At 45.9% G+C, this 21,349-nt stretch overlaps 1 protein-coding gene across 1 annotated transcript; it reads left to right on the top strand.

Moving 5' to 3' along the window:
- Positions 1-12,165: 12,165 nt before the first annotated feature.
- On the top strand, positions 12,166-20,485 carry LOC136505474 (G-type lectin S-receptor-like serine/threonine-protein kinase At1g61480). The gene is made up of 8 exons (XM_066500633.1): positions 12,166-12,277; positions 12,587-12,728; positions 12,839-13,094; positions 14,183-14,414; positions 14,533-14,686; positions 18,190-18,420; positions 18,831-19,388; positions 20,103-20,485. The coding sequence occupies exons 2-8, from the start codon at positions 12,636-12,638 to the stop codon at positions 20,286-20,288; spliced, it is 1,710 nt and encodes a 569-aa protein (XP_066356730.1). The 5' UTR covers positions 12,166-12,277; positions 12,587-12,635; the 3' UTR covers positions 20,289-20,485.
- Positions 20,486-21,349: the final 864 nt, after the last annotated feature.

Raw genomic sequence — 21,349 nt, 5'->3', positions numbered from 1 at the left:
CATTGTTTCATCACTTGGAGTAGTGCTACCTATCTCATAATCACTTTGATAAACTAGGTTAGCACTTAGGGTTTTATCAATTAACCAAAACCAAACTAGAGCTTTCAATCTCCCCCTTTTTGGTAATTGATGACAACCCTTACACAAAGATATGAATTGAGATTTAATTGAATTCACGTTGGTTGCCCAAGTATATTTACCATGTGTAAAAGAATATGGACAAGTTTCATGAACTCCAAATGGATGCCAAGAGATATAAAAAGAAAACCTGCAACGCCAATAGGCCGCTTGTTGTTATCAAGGGTGTCAGATTTAATCGATCCTTTCACAGGTGCATGGGATGAGCAGCTCATATATGATAACTTCTGGCCTGATGATGCTGAAACCATAATGGCGATTCCTGTAGAACCTTTAGAGTTGGACTCGCCAGCATGGCACTATGATTCCAAGGGAAATTTCTCTGTCAAACCGACATATAAATCAGTTGTGCAAATCAGAGACAATTTTCTCCAGAAAACTGCATCAGGATCCGGCTCATATAATGGTTCAAACGGAGAATTCTAGTGGTATCAGATTTGGCAATAGAAGGTTCCAGTAAGATCAAAATGTTCACTTCGAGACTAGCTCACAACCACCTTCCAGTGTGTCAAAATATTGCAAGGAGGGGTGTCAAACTAGATACAGTTTGCCCAATATGTACTTGCCATGATGAAAATTGTAGCCACCTATTTTTCAAGTGCAAGAAAACAAGAGACTGTTGGCAGGCACTAAATCTAAGCTAGAAGATACGCCAAAAGCTTGTACCATGCGAATCAGGAACAAAAGTGGTTGATTCAATTGTTCGGATGGAGCAAAGTATTCATCACAAGATTCTGATTCTCCTGTGGCAATGGTGGTCAGCGAGAAATAAAGTTAATGGAGCGGAGAGAATGGTTTCTGAAGCGGAAATTTGTAGCTCTGTTATATACCACTTCAAGGTTTGTGAGAAGCTTCAAGATCAACTAAAACCTGCAATGCATCTTCAGGTTAGCTCGATCCCACCACCTGAAGAATTTTACTACCTTCATTCTAAATTATAAGTCATTTTGGTTTTGCGAGATACATCATTTTTACTATGTATCTAGACATAGCGTATACAAAACCTATGTACCTAGAAAAGCCAAAATGGCTTATAATCTGCAATGGAGGAAGTACAAGATAAATGTTGATGCCTCCTTCCATGCTAATGCTGGCCAAGGCGGCTGGGCATTCCTAATCCATAACCATGAAGGAGTGGTGTTGCAGAGGATTTTATTATTTTTAATCCTATTTTAATCAATATTTTAATACTAATTCAAAAAAGTATTTGCACAAATTGACACTTTTGGTCGTGGCTGGTGCGACAGTACCATGTGTCGCTGGCACGACAAGCCAAGCCACGGTGACACCCGTCGTTGACTGAGCCAAGACAGTGAACGCTCGATGTTGGCTGGGAGTAGTTAGTAGCAACGGCACTCCACAATGTATTTAGGAGGATTGGCTAGACGGCGCAAAACAGCATCAACCTTCTCTGCCTCTGTCATTTTCGGAGGGTTCGGTGGCGGCAGAACCCAATGAATAAATTCTAGATATGGAATGCTCTTCCAGGGGTCATAAGGAACAACATAATCGATGGATTGAATATTTCATCGCCATCGATCCACTGATAGAAGCTGCATCCCTCTAGATAGGCATCAAGTGTTGGGGGACGACGATTAAGTTGGCAACAGTAGAAAGCACGTCCAGCTGAAGCGGGATGCCTTAACTGCTTCACAAATGCCAGTAACCCACAACAACACAACGGTGTTGGCTCTGCTAGTAGGAAAGGACCTATAGCACCATGATCATTCGGACGGTGCATGAATTGGTTCTTATTTGGAACCGCCACTAAACCTATTATAAAGTAGATGAAGAAACCAAGGATATAAACCAATACTACTACACAGTCGAACAACAATTTCCATCTCAATCATCTCTATAATCATGTAAGCCCATGAAGCCAAACCCTAAAACAAACTTATTGAATGTAATGATGTCTATACATACATAGTCCAACTCATCTATACATCTAATCACCACAAAAAACTTCAAATCACACATTTACTAGAAAGTTTACTAACAACGGTCCAACTCATACTGTTGTCTAAACCATTGCAGTCAAACCCTAATGTAGTGCCAACCAAAACCAATCACAAAAATCATAAAAAGTTCAACAACTACAACATAAACCATAATATATTAGACGTGATTAGCCAAAGCAACTTTTATTAAACCAAATGAAAGCCAGTATTGCACATAGCAGTATAAACCAGAGCAGTATATAAACATCAACTAAACACAAAAAAAAACAAAGGTGACGGAGCCATACCTCATGCACGAGACCGATCAAACCTGAAATGCAAATGCAAACTTGATCAAAGGCAAATAGAGGATGGGAGGAAGAGAAGAGAGAGAAGATAAAGAACTCAGGTCACCTCGAGCTCATCCAAAATGAAGGGAGGAAGAAGAGAGGGAGAAAAAAGGAGGTGGGTCGCGCCCTTATATGGGCCTGCCGCGCCGGCCAGCCTGGCGCGACAACGCTGTCGCGCCGGTGTCGCTGGCGCGACAGGACGGGACCCACGCTCCACCACGCCAACTACGGTCAACGACGGGCGGCACCGTGGTTCGGCTTGTCGCGCCAGCGCATGTGGGCCATGTGGCGCGACAGCGTGGTACTGTCGCGCAAGCCACGCTAGCACGACCAAAAGGGTCAGTTTTACAATTATTTTTTTGAGATTAATATTAAAATATTGATTAAAAAGATTAAAAATATAAAAAATTCCTGTTGCAGACTGGCGCAGGAAGTCTTAGAAGAAGAATCTCCGGTTCCCTAGATGCTGAAGCTATAGTAGCTCTACGAGATGAGGACCGAGCTAGCTCGGGGCAGGTGTGCCAGCGGCTGGGCATGAGTTCGATCTCCGGGATCGACAGTCACGTGCCTCACGGGGGTTTTCCCCAATAATAAATTTGTAGGTCCTGGGTATCTGTAGCCTCACACGTGAATGCGCCATAATGGTCAGAGTGACGTGCCCGTCATGTGCGAAGCCTCGAAGACTTTGGATATCTCTCAGCCACATGCGGTCTCTTCGTGCAGGTGTAGGTCTAGCTTACGCACTAGGGTGTATGTGAGTTTGTGTGCGTATGGTGGGTGAGTTGGTGGATGAGTTCAGATACTACAACTTATACTCGAAGAGTTGAGGTATAAAAAATAGCTCTATGAGATGCTGAAAGGGCTATTCAAACTTGGTAGGGATGGATGCAGCAAACCTCGGCGATGCTCTTAAATGAACGAATTGGGACAGGAGCCCATATGGCTGCTTATTGAGGAAAATTAGAGGTTTCATGGAGTATATGAATTTAACATATGTGTAATCTCTGTTTGCAATAAGACTGTCTAGCTGCTTATGGTGCATGTATGGAAGGTGTAGAGGCATGTATGTATACTAATAATGCACCAGAATTTGTAACTCAATTTTTGCCAGGTTCACTTGGCTGATAAGCCATGGCTGAAAGTACTGTTGGCTGATTTGTTGTGAAAAAATATTATTCGTTGGCTAAAAAAGTACGGCTTATAAACCAAACGAACAGACCGTTGGTCTCCAGCAAGATAGGCCTAGAGCCAATGTTTAATGGAAGCTTTTCTTTCAAAAAAAACCATGTTTAGGCTTTCAACCTCTGGCGCTGCTTAGAACTTCGTTCCTGATGCCATCGTCACTCTGATCTTGGCACTACATTGGGCATCACGCGGCTCCGCCAGACCCGTTAGGCCTTGGACAAGCAAGTCATGTGTGGAAACTAACTCGTGTATCATGGAACCGTTACGCTTACGCTCCTCCGCCCCCGCCCCCACCCCCGCCCCCGTACGCCACCCACCAGCCCAGATCCACCGCCGCCAGTCGTGGCCCCCGGTCCCCGCGTGTTTCTGCACGCTCCCCTCCCCGCGGCCGTCCTTCCCATCCCACTCGCGTCGCTCGCGATGGCTCAAGGCCACAGATAGAGCACGTCTCCCACCACTGCTCACCCCGTGCGCCACCTCCCCGCCGCCTGGTCCCCGGCGCGCCGCCCGCTGCGGCTCGCGGCGCATCCCCTGTCCCGGTCGCTGCGGGGCTGGACCCCCGCCTCGGCGCCACCACCGCTGCTTCCGCTGCTATTGCTGCCGGGTCGGACAAGACAGGAGGCACGTTGACCAGGCGCGTCATGTTCGCCTCCCCCCTCTGCTACCGGCCGGTGAGGCGTTACTACTCCGCCAGCGCTACGCCTACCAGATCTTGCCTCAGATCCGCTACGGGAAGGCACAGCGCTCAACCCGCCGGGCGTTCATCTCCACCGCTCCAGTCTGCATCGCCCGGCTATGAAGGGGATTTCCCTTCCCAAGGGGGGAGACTCAGAGCTGTCACCGGGGCATGGCAGAAGGCTGGTGAGGCGCATTAACGTGAAGATGAAGACGGTTGGTCAATGGTGCGCCCGAGACGCTGGTGGCGTCTCCCCGAGTTCAAAACCACGGCGCATTCAACGCCCTCAACCACCTAGGTCAAATCGGCGCGCCATCACCTCAGCGAGGAACTACAGCGGCGCTTGAGAGGTAAATGCTTCCGTTGCCTCTCCCCTGGCCATGCCGCGGTGAACTGCAGAGACCCGGTACGCTACTTCTCTTGTGGCCGCTGGGGACATAAAAGCAATGTATGCTTTGGCAGATCATCATCTGCCAGGCAGCAACAACCCCCCCCCCCCCGCCGCCCAAGGCTACTCCTCCTCCCCTCGACGACACCAACTTCCCACCTCTGCGAGCGAGCGGCATGGCCAGGCCCGGGGACCCCTCTGTCCGTCCCCTGGACACCTGTGTTGTGGCCTTCTTCGTCGACAATATGGACCATGAGCTCGACCGCCTCTCCATGCATGGCATGGTGGCCTGGCTAGGGGGGGACCGGCCGGTGGTGGAGCCAGAGGTCATCAAGAGGACCATCTGCCACCAGTTTTCGGTTCGTCCAGAGGATGTCACCGTCGTCAGGCACGCACCCAAAGACTTCTTCGTCGACTTCAAGCACCGCCACCACCGCGATGAAGCTATGGCGCGGGGGACCTTCCCCTATCGCAACCTCGACATCCACACAAGGTTGTGGCAGCTGGTGACACACGGCGACATCTGCGACCTCAAGTACCGCGTCCACCTATGCCTCGAGGGCATCCCCTTCCATGCCTGGAACGAGAGCATCGCCAAGAGGGCAGTCGCTAGAGCTTGCGACCTCGACTACATCGAGAAGTCTTCGCTGGACCATGCTGACACCAGGGCACTCTGTGTCTAGGCCTGGACGCACAACCCGTCTGACATCCCAAAGGTAACCTAGCTGACATTGTCATGTAGGAAGACAGAGGCCTACACTTCGTAGGCTGCTCGCGGCCGCCGGGGACTCACCTTCAGGGTGCTGGTGCACCTTGACCTGGTGGAGGACCCTCCTAAGAGGGACAGACGTGCTGCTTCCCCTGGGTCTACACATGGGACTACGGGGTCGTGGATGGAGAAAGGACACCGCGCAACCGCCACGACCCTCCGCCGGCTGACATCCATGGCAGCCACCGCGACGACGACAACGACCATCGTGGATGCCGTGAACGCCAGGGGGACAACTGGTACTCGTGGCTCACCCGCAGCCTTTCGCAGGCGCCCAAGGACCGCGAGCGGGAGCGCTCGGTCTTCAGGCATGGAGGCCGTCGACACCAGAGCCCAGAACATGGAGGTCGTCGACGCCCACTGCACGATGACGCGGCTAGCCACGATGCCCGCCAATCTACCATAGGCGATGTCGCGGCTGGCCACGGTGCCCGCCAGTCTACCCCAGGCGACGCTGCAGGCGCCAGCATGGGGGCTCAGCAGCAGCTCGCCAGCCGCCCGGTGGATGTCCACCGTAGACCCAGGGGTCAGAGCAGGGAACGGACGCCACACCGAAGGCCGCACAGGCACGCAAGCTCAGAGCCGAGGACCACGACGCCAAGCTCAAAATCCCCGTTGCCGCGCCTGCGCTGCAAGTCACCTGACTTCAACGGTGGCAACGGCAACAACCACCACCCGTCATCGAGTCCTCCCAAGTTGCGTGCAAACCACAGTCAATGCGATGATCTACCCTCCATCCCTTCGGTCTCTACCCCTCCGACCTGCGAGCCGAACGGCCCACCTGTTGCAGCTGCACAGAGCATGGCCGCACCACCGAACAGCTCTTCTTTGGTGCAGTTGACGGGAAATGTATCTCCTTATTGTCTGAATGAACTGCAGGTTCCCCCCGTCGATGACCATGACATCACGACACAACAGCGTTCATGCCTCGTGGCTGATCGACGCTTCTGCACGGGCCAGGTCTACGCCAGGCGGCCGTGTGCTCCCCACACACACCGCACCCACGCATAGACGGCCGGAAGCGCCCAGGTGGTGTGTTTCCGCCCTGGCATCGTCTACTCGAGGCGCTGGGTCTGCGGGATGGCCAGCAGCTGCTCCAGCCGTTCATGCATGGCAAATGGACTCCAGCACCAACTGCCGGAACAAACCACCACCGCCCTGGAGGTAGACGACGATGGCCAAACAACGCCTGCCATCACAGCAACGGTGACTAAATTCCTACAGGGGATCTCACAGCCCCTGCCTCCACCCATCTTGTAGGTCCTGGTGCGCCAGCGTAGCCCACCACAGCGACGCAAGAGGCCCCTGGTCCCGGCGCGAAGGAGCGTCCGCATAGCTACCATGAATTGGCCAAGGGGTGACACTCAGGCGAAGGCCAGGCAGGTGTTGATGAAAAGGCTGGGCATCCTCGACATGGAAGGACTCAGCCATGATGACGCGTTGCTGCGCTACTTCAGCCTGTTCAAGGGACCACTTACCGATGACACCGTGAAGGCGATGACAGCTTTGTGTGGCCTCGACGCTGAGGCAGCGCTGCCCACTACGCACACCTAGATACCTGCTGATGCACATGGGTAGAGCAATGCAATAATGTTAGTGATTGATTACCGCTACAGAAGCTCCTGGAGCTCCACATCTTTTGTGATCGTCCGGTCATGGTGCTTGGGTTCGGCGACAGCCAGAGGCCTACAGTCGCCTACCCACCGCACTGCAAGGACCCGTCATCTGGTAGTTAGCTATAGCAAAAACTCAGTCAGCAAGAAACGCTTGCTTTGTATCACTACGCCAACAGCCAACGGCTTTCAGATGTATCGGCCACTCCAAGTTGATGCTTTTGTGACCTCTGTGTGCTTATCCCGGTGCATATGCCTCTGTATGCTTATCTCTGTGCTTGTAGCCTCTACCAAAGCAACAGACGGCTTCCTACTTGTCTCCCACCGTAGAATTATTTTAAGCAGGGGCCATTGGTTGACATATGGCACAGATAAATTGTCAGTTACTTAACTAGAACGTCAGGGGTTTGAATGATGGCGCCCGACAGGACTCGGTCAGTGAGCTTGTGAGAACCACTGGCGCCACCATCGTATGTCTACAAGAAACAAAGATGCAAGTTATGGACCATAATGTGGTGTGCCGAACAGTCGGAGCGAAATTTGAAAACTCCTATATTGTGCTCCCGGTGGAACAGACACGAGGAGGCATCTTCCTTGCGATCAATGAAGACTTCTTCGACCTCTCCGATATTGTACTTACCACGAATGCTATAACCGCGCAGATCAACATGAGGGCAGATGGAACAAGGTGGCAAATTACGGTGGTATATGGCTCGCAAGGAGAGGTAGCCAAACTTCAATTCCTACAAGAACTGAACAACATTCCACCGTCGGAGAATGATAGATGGCTCATCCTGGGAGATTTCAATCTCATCTACTAGGCGGAAGACAAGAACAACTCCAATCTAAACCACCGCCTCATGGGGGCATTTAAAGCGACGATCGATCATTTGAGCCTCAAAGAAATCAAGCTAAATGGACGTCGCTTTACTTGGAGCAATCAACAGGAAAACCCGACGCTCACTAGAATTGATAGACTACTATGTACCCCCGAGTGGGAGCTGTTCTTCCCATCGTGTTTCTTACACTCCCTTCCATCGCTCATGTCGGACCATACCCCGCTACTACTCCAGGGAGAACTTGACCACAATCACAGCATGTCCTTCCACTTTGAAAATTACTGGACTAAGATGGAAGGCTTCCAAGATCTTGTTCAGAACACTTGGAATAGGCCGGTCGCCACCGCTCTTCCAATCAAACACTTGCATATCAAAATGGCGCGTGTGGCAAAAGGTATCAAGCATTGGAAGAAAGAAAAGATAGGGGATACGAGGATGCAGCTCGCCATAGTGAAAGAAGTGTTGCTACAATTAGAAGCAGCCCAAGAGCATAGGTTGCTCACTGCCAAGGACGTTCACCTATATCGTCGCCTCAAAGCCCGTAGCACTGGGCTTGCAGCCATCGAAAAATCAAGAATCAGACAGAGATCGAGACTAACATACATTCGTTGTGGAGATGCTAACACTAAGTTTTTCCACAGTCGAGCCAACGCACGCCGGAGAAAGAATTACATACATTGTCTACATACGGATGGGGGGATCACGGTGGCTCATCAAGAGAAAGAAAAGGTGATTCAAGATTATTTCAAAAATCACATTGGCTCCGCGGTGCCAAGAGCTTCCACACTAAATTGGCAATCCCTTGGCTACAACCAACACGGTCTCTCTGATCTGGAGTTGCCTTTCTCCTAGGAAGAGATAAAAAACACAATATATTCCATGCCTTCCGACAAAGCACTAGGACCGGATGGCTTCACGGGTGCCTTCTTCAAAGCTTGTTGGGAGATCATTAAGGATGATGTTATGGTGGCCATGAATAGCCTATTCGCTTTGAATGCCCAGGGCTTCGAGTGGCTAAACTCGGCTTGCATCATCCTTCTACCCAAAAAAACGGACGCAACAAGAGTTACTGATTTTAGACCCATCAGCCTCATCCACAGCATTGCAAAGATCTTCTCCAAGGTGTTAGCTAACAGACTTGCCCCTCGACTGAACTCCCTCGTCTCCAACTGCCAGAGCGCATTTATAAAAAAGAGAAGCATCCATGATAATGTCCTTTATGTCCAGGGCCCGGTACAAAGGTTGCACAAGCAAAAGATACCGGCTTTATTCATGAAACTAGACATCCACAAAGCTTTTGATACGGTTCATTGGGGGTACCTGCTCGAGATTCTGCGGGCTCTGGGCTTCGGACAGCGATGGCGTGAATGGATCTCTATCCTTCTACGTACATCCACTTCCACACCCTTGCTTAATGGGCGGCAGGGTGCCGCTTTTAGCCATGCCAGAGGCGTCTGGCAAGGAGATCCACTCTCACCCATGCTATTCATCCTTGCTATGGACCCGCTTCAACGTTTGCTTGACCAGGCAACCGACCATGGGATACTCACCCCCTTACCAATCACGGCGGCAAAATGGAGAACCTCCATGTATGCAGATGATGCTGCCATTTTCATCAGCCCCACAAAAGACGATGTTGAAGCCGTCAAAACCATCCTACACGCTTTTGGATCATTCTCGGGACTCCATATCAACCTACAAAAGAGCTTGGTGCACCCAATCAGCTGCGCAGACGTTGATCTAGACCAAGTCCTCTCACCTTTCACCGGTTCTAGAGGGAGCTTCCCATGCAAGTACTTGGGGCTACAACTCCACATCAGATCACTGCAAAAGATCCACGTGCAACCTCTCATAGATCGTATCGGGCAGAGGTTACCCAAGTGGAAAGGAAGATGGCTTAACAGAGCGGGACGCCTCACTCTAGTAACATCAGTCCTCTCCTCCATGCCAACCTACCACCTGACGGTGTTTCCTCTAGCTGCATGGGCTAAGAAAAAGATTGACAAAATCAGGAGATCGTTCCTGTGGAAGGGGGAGGAGAGTGCCAATGGTGGACACTGCCTTGTTAACTGGCCAACAATTACCAGGCCAAAAGAACTAGGTGGTTTAGGCGTCCTCGACCTTGATAGATTTGAGAGAGCCCTCCGGTTACGATGGCTTTGGTAGGAATGGGTGGATGATTCCAAGTCTTGGAACGGCTCCGAGCTTCCATGTTCTGATGATGATCGTCTCCTCTTCAACTCATCAATCATTATAACTTTGGGGGACGGTGCAAAGACTAGGTTTTGGCACCATAATTGGCTTGATGGACAGGCTCCTAGGTACCTAGCCCTGAACTTGTTTCGCCTAGTTTCAAAGAGAAACCGAACGGTGCAACAAGAGCTCCGGAACAACAATTGGATGCACAAGCTAGGAAGGAAAATCACCTCGGCTGTCCACATAGAGGAGTTTGTGTCCCTTTGGATACGGATACAAGATGTGCACCTACAACAGGGCGTCCAGGACACCATCATATGGCGGTGGGCTAGTGATGGGAACTACTCCACCCGTTCAGCCTACAGAATACAGTTTAGAGGCTCGCTCGTCCCCTTCCGTACAGAGTTGATCTGGAAGGCGCATGTGGAGAACAGATGCAAGATCTTTGCCTGGATCTTAGCGCAAGATAAAATTCTGACGGCGCAAAACCTACAGAGGAGAGGGTGGCCACACCAACAATAATGAGTGCTCTGCAATGGTCCTTTAGAGACCGGCCTCCACCTATGCCTATGTTGCCCCTTCGCAAAGGCGGTTTGGGATCATATCCTCTCGTGGGAGAACTTCACTCAGCTTCAGCAGCAACCCCATGTGGACCCCACCGATATCAGATCATGGTGGGAAGAGGTGGCAAGGAAAGTGACAACATCCGAGCGTAGGCGGCTTAACGGGGTAGTTATTTACACCTTTTGGAATATTTAGAAAGAGAGAAATAGGAGAATCTTCGACAACAAGATAGAAACGGTGCCACAAGTGGCCGCAAGGATAAAGGAAGACATAGAGCAAAGGAAGAAAACACTCGCTTATGTGTAGTTGTTGCCCCCGCCCATTTTGGCCCGTGCGTTTCCCTAATTTGCATGCTTGGGAGGGTTTGAATCACTAACCTCGAGTGCCTTTGTTTGTACATAAACTTTCTTTTCCCCATCTTAATTGAAAGGCAGAGCTCTTGCCATTGCGTTAAAAAAAAGCAAGTCCTGTGTCATCAGGAAAACAGGAAGCAAGGTCCGTCTTCGGCTTGGAAGCCGCCGTCTGTTCCGTCGGTGCTCCTTGACGCACGGCGGCATCTTCAATCTGATCCTGCATCGAATATACCTTCGCAAAGTAAAGCAGGTGAGCCCAGAAAACAAAACATAATAGAAGCTGAGAACAAATTTGTGTCTCAGGCCCTGGTTGGTTGGGCTTTTGGCTTTGGCTTTTGGCCCCAAAAGCCAAAAGCCCAATCAAAGGGGCTGTTTTTGGAGGATGCTTTTTCAGAAGCAGCTGCTTTTCCGTAGTTCATTTTTGAAAGCTGGTTTGATCCTGCTTTTGACTTTTGGTTTTCTGCTTTTCGAAATTGGTGGAATAAAAAGCTCTTCCATAGTTGTTTCAAGAGAGATAAAGATAAAATATATATTTTATACTTGTTTAACCAAACAGCTTTCAACTTTTCTACAGCTCACAGCCCACAGCAGCTTTTCCACGGCTCACAGCCCACAGCAGCTTTTTCCCACAGCCACAGCTCAACCAAACAGGGCCTCAGACTCTCAGTTCTCCTAGGTAGTCGTAGGGTTAGGGTAGCCTAGCGAACTCTGAGTCGGATAGATGCAGATGTCTTCCTAATCCCGTACTGTCCATTAAGTTTTGTAGATAAAGACATTATAACTACTTGACGAAGATTAGGGATAGTAAATTTGTCGATTTTGGTACGGAACGTATCAGGTGCAAACCAACTAACCTGTGCAAACTTGAAAACTATCAATCAGGACCACTAGATGCTGATCCAATGAATGGAGTGAGAGGCGAGATTTTTTTGCGCTTAAGCCGTCCATCCATTGTCCTTTTTTTTTTTTTTTGCTCCTTAAGCTCTCTCACCTCATCCATTGGATCAGCATCCAGTGCTCTGATTAGTAGTTTTTAAGTTTGCACAGATTAGTTGATTTGTACGTGATATGTTGCCAAATATCATTGTTTAGAGCAATATACGGTGCAAATCGGAGTCAAGTCAACTCTGATATTTTGTTCGTTTGTCTGCTTCTAGAGCTAGCTAGTGCAATAGTTGACCTTGCTGCATTTAAATGGATGTTGCAGGATGAGATCGATGCCTCGCCGAGGAGCAAAGCACTCTTGTCCCTTCGAGCACCCTCCAGGTTAGTGCAACTCTTGGCAGCCTTCAGCTCAGAGGTCCTTATCATTTAAAATTAGTGAAGGGACGAACGGAAAGTTGTTTCGTTCCATGCGTTCTTATATCCTCAAAAATTGCTACGGCAATAATACCTTACCTCCGTGTTATATGTTACAAATTCGAGCGGCGCATGGCGCTGAGACTCGGTTTCTGCGCTACCATTCGCATCGACAAGAATCTCACTGGCTCGTGTCACAGCTGCTGGCAAAGGATGAATAACTCTTTCTGAATGCCTCTCATCTCATGTAAATATTTTCTTTTTTGTTTGTATCAGGAACATTATAAGGTTATAAGACTGGTGGAAGATATATAACACCTACAGCATGAATTTTGATTTTGGAGATATAAAACGTATTACTGACAATTTTTCGGAGGCGCGGAAGGTTGGCAGTGGTGGGTACGGAGATGTTTACAAGGTATACATATGGCTAATCATTACACATCTTCTCTAGTTTCCAAATGTTTATTTCCACTGGCGACTTGAAAAAGGAAATCATGACAAATTACTGAGAACTGACTTGTACAGGGAGAACATAACGGGAAGGATATTGCTGTGAAAAGGCTTCACCCCTTGCAAGGACTTGATGATCTGGAATTCCACAATGAGTTCCGCAACCTTGCAAAAATCGACCATCCAAACATCATACAGTTAATTGGCTATTGTTACGAATCACAGCACAAGTACGATGAGGACCACGGAAAAGAAGTTTTTGCAAAAACAGTGGAGCGAGTTCTGTGCTTCGAATATATGCATAGTGGAAGCCTTCAAACTTATATTGAAGGTATGATCTCTATGACTCCAAACTTGTTGCTCGTTTTTTTTTAACACCATAGCTATACAGAGCATCGATGCCCATTAGGCCATTACTTTCTATCTCTGCACCACAGAAATGATGAGGAAGTTCCTTTCACACCCGAGATATCAAGCATCTGATTACCATTGTTTTTTAGCCCATGTCTGTGGAAGTCATGAATCAAGTTTTGAAGTTTTTAAATTTCATCTTATTAGTTTAGTTGAAACTCTTGTGTTTACTGATTTTTTTATGCAAAATCTTATTTTGTATTTTATTAAAAATAAGGATTTCAGATCGCTGAATGGACTTTTAATTACTACATGTCATCAGCTCTTTTAAGCCTACACCAAGGTGCTAAAGAACGAGGGGCCAACATCGCTAACCTTAAGAGTTAAGAGGATACTAATATTTAAGCTTAAATGATCTCAAAGACTAGAAAGGTCATAGCCACCTTTAGTACGTCCGCACTAACATCATCCATTGCTCAATATTTTGAATTTTTTTTCTAAAAAAATAATACTATATGTGCAGTAGTATTTTCATAAAACAATAGAGGTCTCACAATTATACTATCAATATGAATATATTATAATGTTTCAGTTAAATTTTATAATTTTTCTAAAACTAAAATCAACACTTACCTAAACTATTTCTCATGGATATTAATACAATTTTGTAATTTGTTAGTGTCATTGCTTTATTGGCATATGAGACATTAAGGAAATATTTCTCATGATTGTTGAAACATAAACTATGTATTTACTGCATTGCATGTATATATATTTGATCTGCATATGATGGTGTACATTTACTTTAAGTTGTTATATATATATATATTAATAATAATATAAGCGGGTAATAATTTATACAAATATATAGGCATAATTTATGGTTGAAACACTTTTCATTATTGAAGACGTTGGAAGTTTAGATCTAGATTTCAGGGGATATTTAGTTTATTTTAATGGTAGGTAATACTCTCTAAAGTAGGTAATACTTTCTAGTTTTCTAGCAATCTGTAGTAGTAACTCATGATAGCTCTATATGATTGGGGTTTTATTACTTTCCTCTTGCAGACAAATGGTGTTCACTTGATTGGCCCATTTGTTACCGAATTATTAAAGGGACTAGTGTGGGTTTAAATCACCTGCATAATGCCAAGGGAACATCAATTTTGCATCTGGACTTAAAACCTAGTAATATATTGCTCGACAAGAACAAGGAGCCCAAAATTGCAGATCTTGGTTCATCAAGACTTGGTGCTTCTATAGAAACTCAAGAATCGGGGACTCTAAAAGGAACAACACTGTAAGTAGATTGATCACGGTTTTCTGCAGATTATAAATTCTATCATGCTTTAAGACATTGATTATTATATTCTTTTCTATTGTACTAACAATACTTGTGACTTTTATGGTATCTGCAGAAAGTACACGCCACCAGAATGCAAAAATGGTGGCAATAATGTATCAATCAAGTTTGACGTGTTTAGTTTGGGAGTTATAATTCTTGACATTGTGGCTGGACAAAATGGCTACTCCCGTCGTTCTGAAATGCCTCATGAAGTGTTTATTGAGCTTGTAAGAAAAATCCTCTCAATTGAACTGAGATTTGTATTTTTGCATCATGTTTTGTGTGTTACTCCAACCGATCTCATATACAAGCAGAAATTGTGGCAGCCAAACATATTTTAGGTTTGAGCATCGGTATAGAAAGAAGCACTAATGCTCAGTGGCGGACCAGGATTGGCCAAGACTAGGCCAAATTTTAGCGGCAAAAAACCAAAAGCTACGTCAATAGTCTATATAACCATACGTATATATATGTGTTTCACATATAAAAACTTCTCAAGAAGAGTTTGCAAATCAAAACAAGTTTCTTCAACTATATAATTAGTAGTGATACAATCAGGCACGGAGCCAGCGGTGGGGCTAGAGGGGCTCCAGCCCCCCCCCCCCCCCCCCCCCCCCCCCTCCTACCGCTCGCGAGCAAGCGAAGCCCCATAGAGCCGCCGTCTGAAATTTCAGCTGTAGATGTACAGGTAGGAGGGGCTGAGATTTGCTGAACCTTTTTTCTTGCTAATTGCCGTTGTTTAGCCTCTTCTAAATTTTTTCCTAGCTTCGTCCCTGGATACAATAACTAAAGAATATTATGAAACATTGAAAAATAAATATCTAGTGACGATTTGGTGCATTCGCATCGTCGACTGCCAAGTCCCCAATAACAACTTAATTTATTTGGACAACATATACAGGTTAATACGATGCTAAATTCCAGGTCTTCATCTTATATACTGTAATTTTAGAATGTAACTGGAAATTGGAATAAAAATTTTACAAACTGCATAGGGTTGAAATTGGGAAACCAGATGCAAACCAAGGCTGCAGCTGCACTAGTGCTCTGTTCTTGTCTTCCTATTCTGCTGTTCGCCTGCTCCTGCTTGTGCTTGGCTGCTTTGGCTTGGCCAGCGCCCAGTGGGCAGCGGCCCCTGGACGCCAGGCGGGCACCGTCCAGCGACGGCCAGTCCGCAGCCGAGCGGGGCCGGGGCGACCACTGCTGGGGCGCTGGGCAGCGGCCGGGGGGCGGCCGTCGAGGGGCGGAGCGCAGAGCGGAGGCGTGGAGCGACGCGGCGGAGACGCGAGCGAGGCGGCGTGACTATTCCCTCCCTTGGCTTAGACTGCTTTGTTGGGCTGATGTCTGATGGGCCAAAAATTGAAGAATTGCTACCTAATTACTTGGGCCACGACAAGGGCCATGGCCTTAGTTGCCCTAGTGCTGTGTCCACCCATGTATACACAGCAAAAAAAAAATACAAGAGCACTTAGACTCACACCTCAACAAAGAGGAGAACACACAACCAGAAGAGAAAAAACTATGACCTCAGCACATCCCTGCTTCCCAACATCCTCTCATGAAACTCCAGATTCGGCGAGCGGAAGTCGTCAAGTCGCCGCCGCCCCTAGTGCACCATCGCTACGAACCTCCGCTGGTGCCATCTCCATCCGCTTCAAGTGAGGTGAAGCCACGTGTCGCCGGTTATCCCACCTTCATCCGTCATTGTCCAATCAGAACTAGCATCAAAAGCGAGCCGACAAGATCCGCTTCCGCTTTGCCGGATTTCAAGGCCTCTGGTGCCCATAGGGTTGTCATTCAATTACCAAAATCAAACTAGAGCTTTCAGAAACACCAAGTGAGGCTGGCCTTATATCCTCTGGTTCATGCCAATGCTTCGCATTCTATGAGAGTTAAATACCTTTGCATTTAATCGCCTTTATTAATGGCTCATGGGAAAGAGTAGAATACCATATTATTGAGGGGTACTTATGTTTTTTTCCCATGAGCAGTAATCTATCCTTAAAAAATTTTAAATGCCCCTATTTGTGGCACGGAGGAAGTAGATGTTAATATATTTTTTAAACCTTAATCAAAGTTAGAAGAGTTTGGCTTAGGGTGCCTTTGGCAGTGAGAAACGTATTAGATTCTTAGTAGAATCACCTAGAATCTCTGCCAAACGCCACAAGGAGAGAAATGATTCAGGAAAAATCACTTGGAACCGATTCTTGTTTTCGTACTAATGTAGAGAAACACCTAAATCCATCGAGCAAGCCAAACGGTTACACGAAGTGATTCTCATTCATCAGAGAAACGATTCTGAAAAGAATATGGATCCAAAACGTTTCAACGAGAATCTAAAACCTTGCTAAGAGCATCTCCAAGAGTTTCGAAAACCCATTCCCAATCTTGATTTTTTTGGCAAGATTGAAAAATACCGCTCTCCGACAACTCCCTATCTCAACTCCCAATATTTCCGCACGTGGAAAGATCGACCTGTTTAGGCGCACGTATCGATCGGCCAATTTGGTGGTGGAATGGTGTGGGAAGAATAAAGAGTAGGACATGGTTCCTAATGCAAATGTGCATGAGACAAAGAAAAGATAAAAGTGGACAGGGTGATTTGGAAATAGTTTAGGGTTCCTGATGCACAATTGCCTTTTATATTTTTAAGAGCGATGTTTTGGAAACCGTTGGAGAAATGTGCTCCCAACTTTTTTTAGCCACTTAGAAAACTCATTGATTTATCAATCGATTTTTACAATTATTGGAGATGCTCTAGATGCGCACTTAGTACAAACTAAAACGATCTATACTGATCTTCACTTTGGAATAGATGGAGCAGTTTGGAGCATCTCTAAGAGACTCTCCATATCCTTCCTAAATGTTTGGAATGAGATTTTGGTGAAAAACTATCATCCAACAGCTTTTCTAAATGGTCATCCAAATATAGCCATCTTCTATTCCGGATTTTTCGCTAGCCAAAAATAGGAGACGAGAATGTCTCTAGAGTGTGCATAAGATATAGAAAGATTGTTGGAGAGTGAAAAGATATATAGAGCGATTTTTATGCAAATGACTCTCCAAATGATGATTTAGAGGGTGAGATTTAGAAATGCTCTTGGAGATGCTCTTACAAAATCCAGAGGATGATGCGTTCTTGTGTAGGATGTGAGGAGATAAGAGAGTGTGACGCATGGTTTCCTTTTTCGGCCGAAATATCCTGATATTTCCGATATATCATTTTTATCCGTAGGTGTCGATAAGAAAATATCTATCTTTTTTCGTACAAATTTTGTTTAAATTTATTTAAATTTACTTAAATTCAAATTAAATTTTATTTGAATTTGGTCCGATATTTCCGATATATCATGTTTATCCTCTTTATCTGTGACCCCCGATAAATTTTAATTTCCGAAAATGAAAACCTTGGTGTGACTATCATTATCTACACCGATCAGGGGGGGACACTGCGAGGTGGGTAGTTTATCTAGGGCTTAAGCTAGAGAAGGGGATATAGAATGGTAATTTCCATTTCTATGGAATCGAACCCACCAATACGGTCTTTTAGAAGCATTGTAATAAATATATTTTTATTGCTATTTTAAATAAACTGGTGATCAGAATTTGGTCTAATTTTCACCACCATATGAATGTCCGAAACTACATATAGATTAGGTTTTATTAGTAGGAATCTTCTTTTCTTTTACGCATGTCCCTCTTTTTCTGGCTTAGTGTACCAATTTTGCAGGTGTGTGCCAAATGGAAGGGAAGGCTGGAAGCAACGTCGAGTTCCTCGTCACACGAACTGGACAACCAACGATTGGAGACATGCGTTGAAATAGGATTAAGATGCACCGAAGATGACCCAAATGAAAGGCCTGCGATAAAAGATATTGTGTGCCAATTGGAAGAACTGGAAGCTAAGAGTAGGAATAAAATGCCATTGGCTTCTTCTGAAGGCCAGTCAAGAGACTTCCAGGTATATATATAATCGTTTTAACGGCATCCATGTACCATTGTACTATCACTGCAAAATGGAATGTCCACATTGGCTGTGCTAACTAAGGAGTAATAACTAATTCTATCATGTTTAACTATTATATATAAAACAATTGCAAAACCAAGAAATACCATCATTTGATAAACTTTTTGACTCAAATTAGTTATGCAAAAGAAAATATAGAATGAAATAATAGTCTGTCTTTATCTGTCTCTCTTATCCAATTGTCATATCTATATATACATATATATTACAGCTGACTCTTCGATGAATTCTTATATATAGTACTATAGTACTCCATAAATGCTTAACCAACTCATATTGTTTTACTAGTAGACAGTAGTATTAATATGGTTTGTAAGAACCCTAGCTAATTTGGTATTCTCTAGAACAAATATTTCCCAAAAGAGGAGAATGATGGGCCGTCCCACAAGAAAAGTGACTGGACAACAGAGGAAGCGGAGGCAGCAGGGAAGGAGCCACCCAAGGAGGCAGCAGAGAACTGCTTTGGTGAAGTAGTGGACAACAAGATGCTGGACGAAGTGGCGAGGTACACGGGCAAACCCAAGACACAGGAAGACCGGGCAAGGGTGGCCTGGTCTCTTATAGTCCACGATGACAAGAAGGGCAATGCATCCAAACGTGTGGACGTCCTTAAGGCCATGTACGGCAATGGGCAGTCCACACTGTGTCTATTTTACAATGCGACTGGGGACACTCTCCGCTACGTCACCAACCACGACTGGTATGGCTACATCGACAGCAGAGCAGAGTACCCGGCTGAGGTCGGCAACGGACAGTGGGCTGCATTCCTTCATGTCCACAGGCAAGGCGAGCCCTCCGGTTCCGTGGGAGCCGTCGTGTACCGCGGCAAGAAGAGAGATGGCCAGTTCCAGGAGTACATGCTCGCCTGGAGTACCCCCTGGGGTTTCTACTACCGTAACAAGGTACACAAAGTCCTAATCTCAGTGGATAATTGTCATATAATATATTCTATACTTATACCGATCACAAAGTTTGACAAAATTCTTATTATTATATATATATGTAAATATGTATATGTATATTGCTCTTCACAAGAAAAAGTAGTTGATTTTGAAACGTACCAAATAATTATCAAAGAAGCGGTATGCTCTCCATTATAAATTATAAGGCATTTTGGCTTTTCTACGTATATAGTTTTTATTATGCACTTAGATGTATACTATATCTAGATATATAATAAAAGTAATGCATCTAGAAGAGCTAAAACGTTTTATAATTTGAAATGGAGGGAATACCCTATCTACCCCATGCGAACGAACGGGGTGGCCACAAGTGAACTTATTAATCCTTCGTCATTTATCCGGTTCACAGAGAACAACAGTTTGGACATAGATTGAATCAAACATTTTTGAAACATAATCCCCTAGTGTCTCTTTAATTATGTCAGTTAGATGAAGCAGCAATCATGCATATATGGGGTTTAATCTGTGAAGATTGTGATATGAATAAAGTAGGCATTTTTGTATTATTTCCTAATAAAGAGGTGGTTCACGCTAGGAGATTAGTATATTGTTCGCGAGGTACCCTTGATAGTCAGACGTGACTAGCTAGTGTTATTTATGCTGTTTTCCGTCGGAGAGGATTGCTTTGAATGCGTGGGATACGTATACATGCAGGCTTATGTTGAGACTGGTGGCGGCTTGAACTACTTCCAACGACGTTGGGATGAGATATATGTGAAACTAGTTAATTCTGATTATTCTTCAAAAACCAAGTCCGGTGGTTGCGAGATTGAAGCACAAATTGACAAAGGTGACAGTCCTAAATATATTGCAACAATCAAACTCGAGCATGGTCCATGAAGCACGCAAGTACATGTACATATCGTTACGCACCACCTGTGCTATGGATAGTCAACCCCATTTCTGATGCTCCGTGTGAGATGGTCCTATTTCAAAGAACTGTATTGTTTAGCATTGCTTTTTAGTCTTGCGACCCATCGGTCGGGAGATGAGCGTACGAGGCGTTCATCAGACCGTGCACGACTTTGGTTTAAACAAGATGCTAAAAATGTTTGCTGCGTGTCCATGCACTCTTGTTTCTTCATTGTCATTTTAATTAATAATTGAGTTGTTTTTTCTTCTTTTTACTTTTGATGGAAAACATCAGGATGTGATTCGGATTTAGAAATCATGGGGCGATCTAGTCCTTGTTAGTGTGCAATCCAAGTTCACATCATATTTTTTGGCAACTCCACTAGGTCAAAAGTGGTTCAATCTACAAATAAGTTGTCGCTCGATTGTAGGAGCCGTGATGCCTAAGAAGTAAAAACAATTTGACCTCTAAAAACCTACTTATCAAAACCTATGCAAGATATCTATCTAAATTTACACTATGCTTTTGCTAAGTGTTTGCTATATATCTCTACCATTGAAGAGTTTTGCACCCTAGGTCCAAATCCTATCAACTAACTTAGCAAGTTAGAGTAGGAAGGTGCTTACGCGCAAGGTGGAAAAGATGGAGCGGGCGAAGGGGCAACTGGCGGGCGACAACGCTTTCTGGCCTAGGGTTTGATTTTCCGATCACCACTAGACCATGGGGGAGAGTCTGCGAGCAGCGGGGTGTTGATCATTGCCTCCGAACCTTTTGCGCCATGCTGCGATTCGATAAGGGTTTCGGTGGGGGTCGCCTCTCCTGGGCGATTACGGTGCAGGAACATTCCGATGTTGGGTCATGAGTCGTGGACAGAGCAGGCTCTAGACACCGCTGCGATCACGGTTGCTGGCGAATTTTGGCGGATATACAGCAATATTAAGGGACCCAAAACCCTGGTGTGTGGTACGGGAAACCCTAAAACTCAAGATCCCTCGTTCTGGTACACCGGTTGTCTAGTCGTTAGATCGTGCATTTCTCCGTTTCTTTT

This window comes from Miscanthus floridulus, chromosome 14 (assembly GCF_019320115.1).
Source record: "Miscanthus floridulus cultivar M001 chromosome 14, ASM1932011v1, whole genome shotgun sequence".
NCBI lineage: Eukaryota > Viridiplantae > Streptophyta > Magnoliopsida > Poales > Poaceae > Miscanthus > Miscanthus floridulus.
The sequence above is the reverse complement of the archived record's forward strand: the minus strand, read 5'-3'. Positions and strand labels throughout refer to the sequence as shown.

Bases quoted from the DNA above. Each gene is read 5' to 3' on its own strand.
- LOC136505474 (XM_066500633.1), top strand. From the start codon at position 12,636: ATGAATTTTGATTTTGGAGATATAAAACGTATTACTGACAATTTTTCG. The intron at 13,095-14,182 runs GTATGATCTCTA...TTCCTCTTGCAG, and splicing joins CCTTCAAACTTATATTGAAG to ACAAATGGTGTTCACTTGAT. The intron at 19,389-20,102 runs GTACACAAAGTC...GTATACATGCAG, and splicing joins GTTTCTACTACCGTAACAAG to GCTTATGTTGAGACTGGTGG.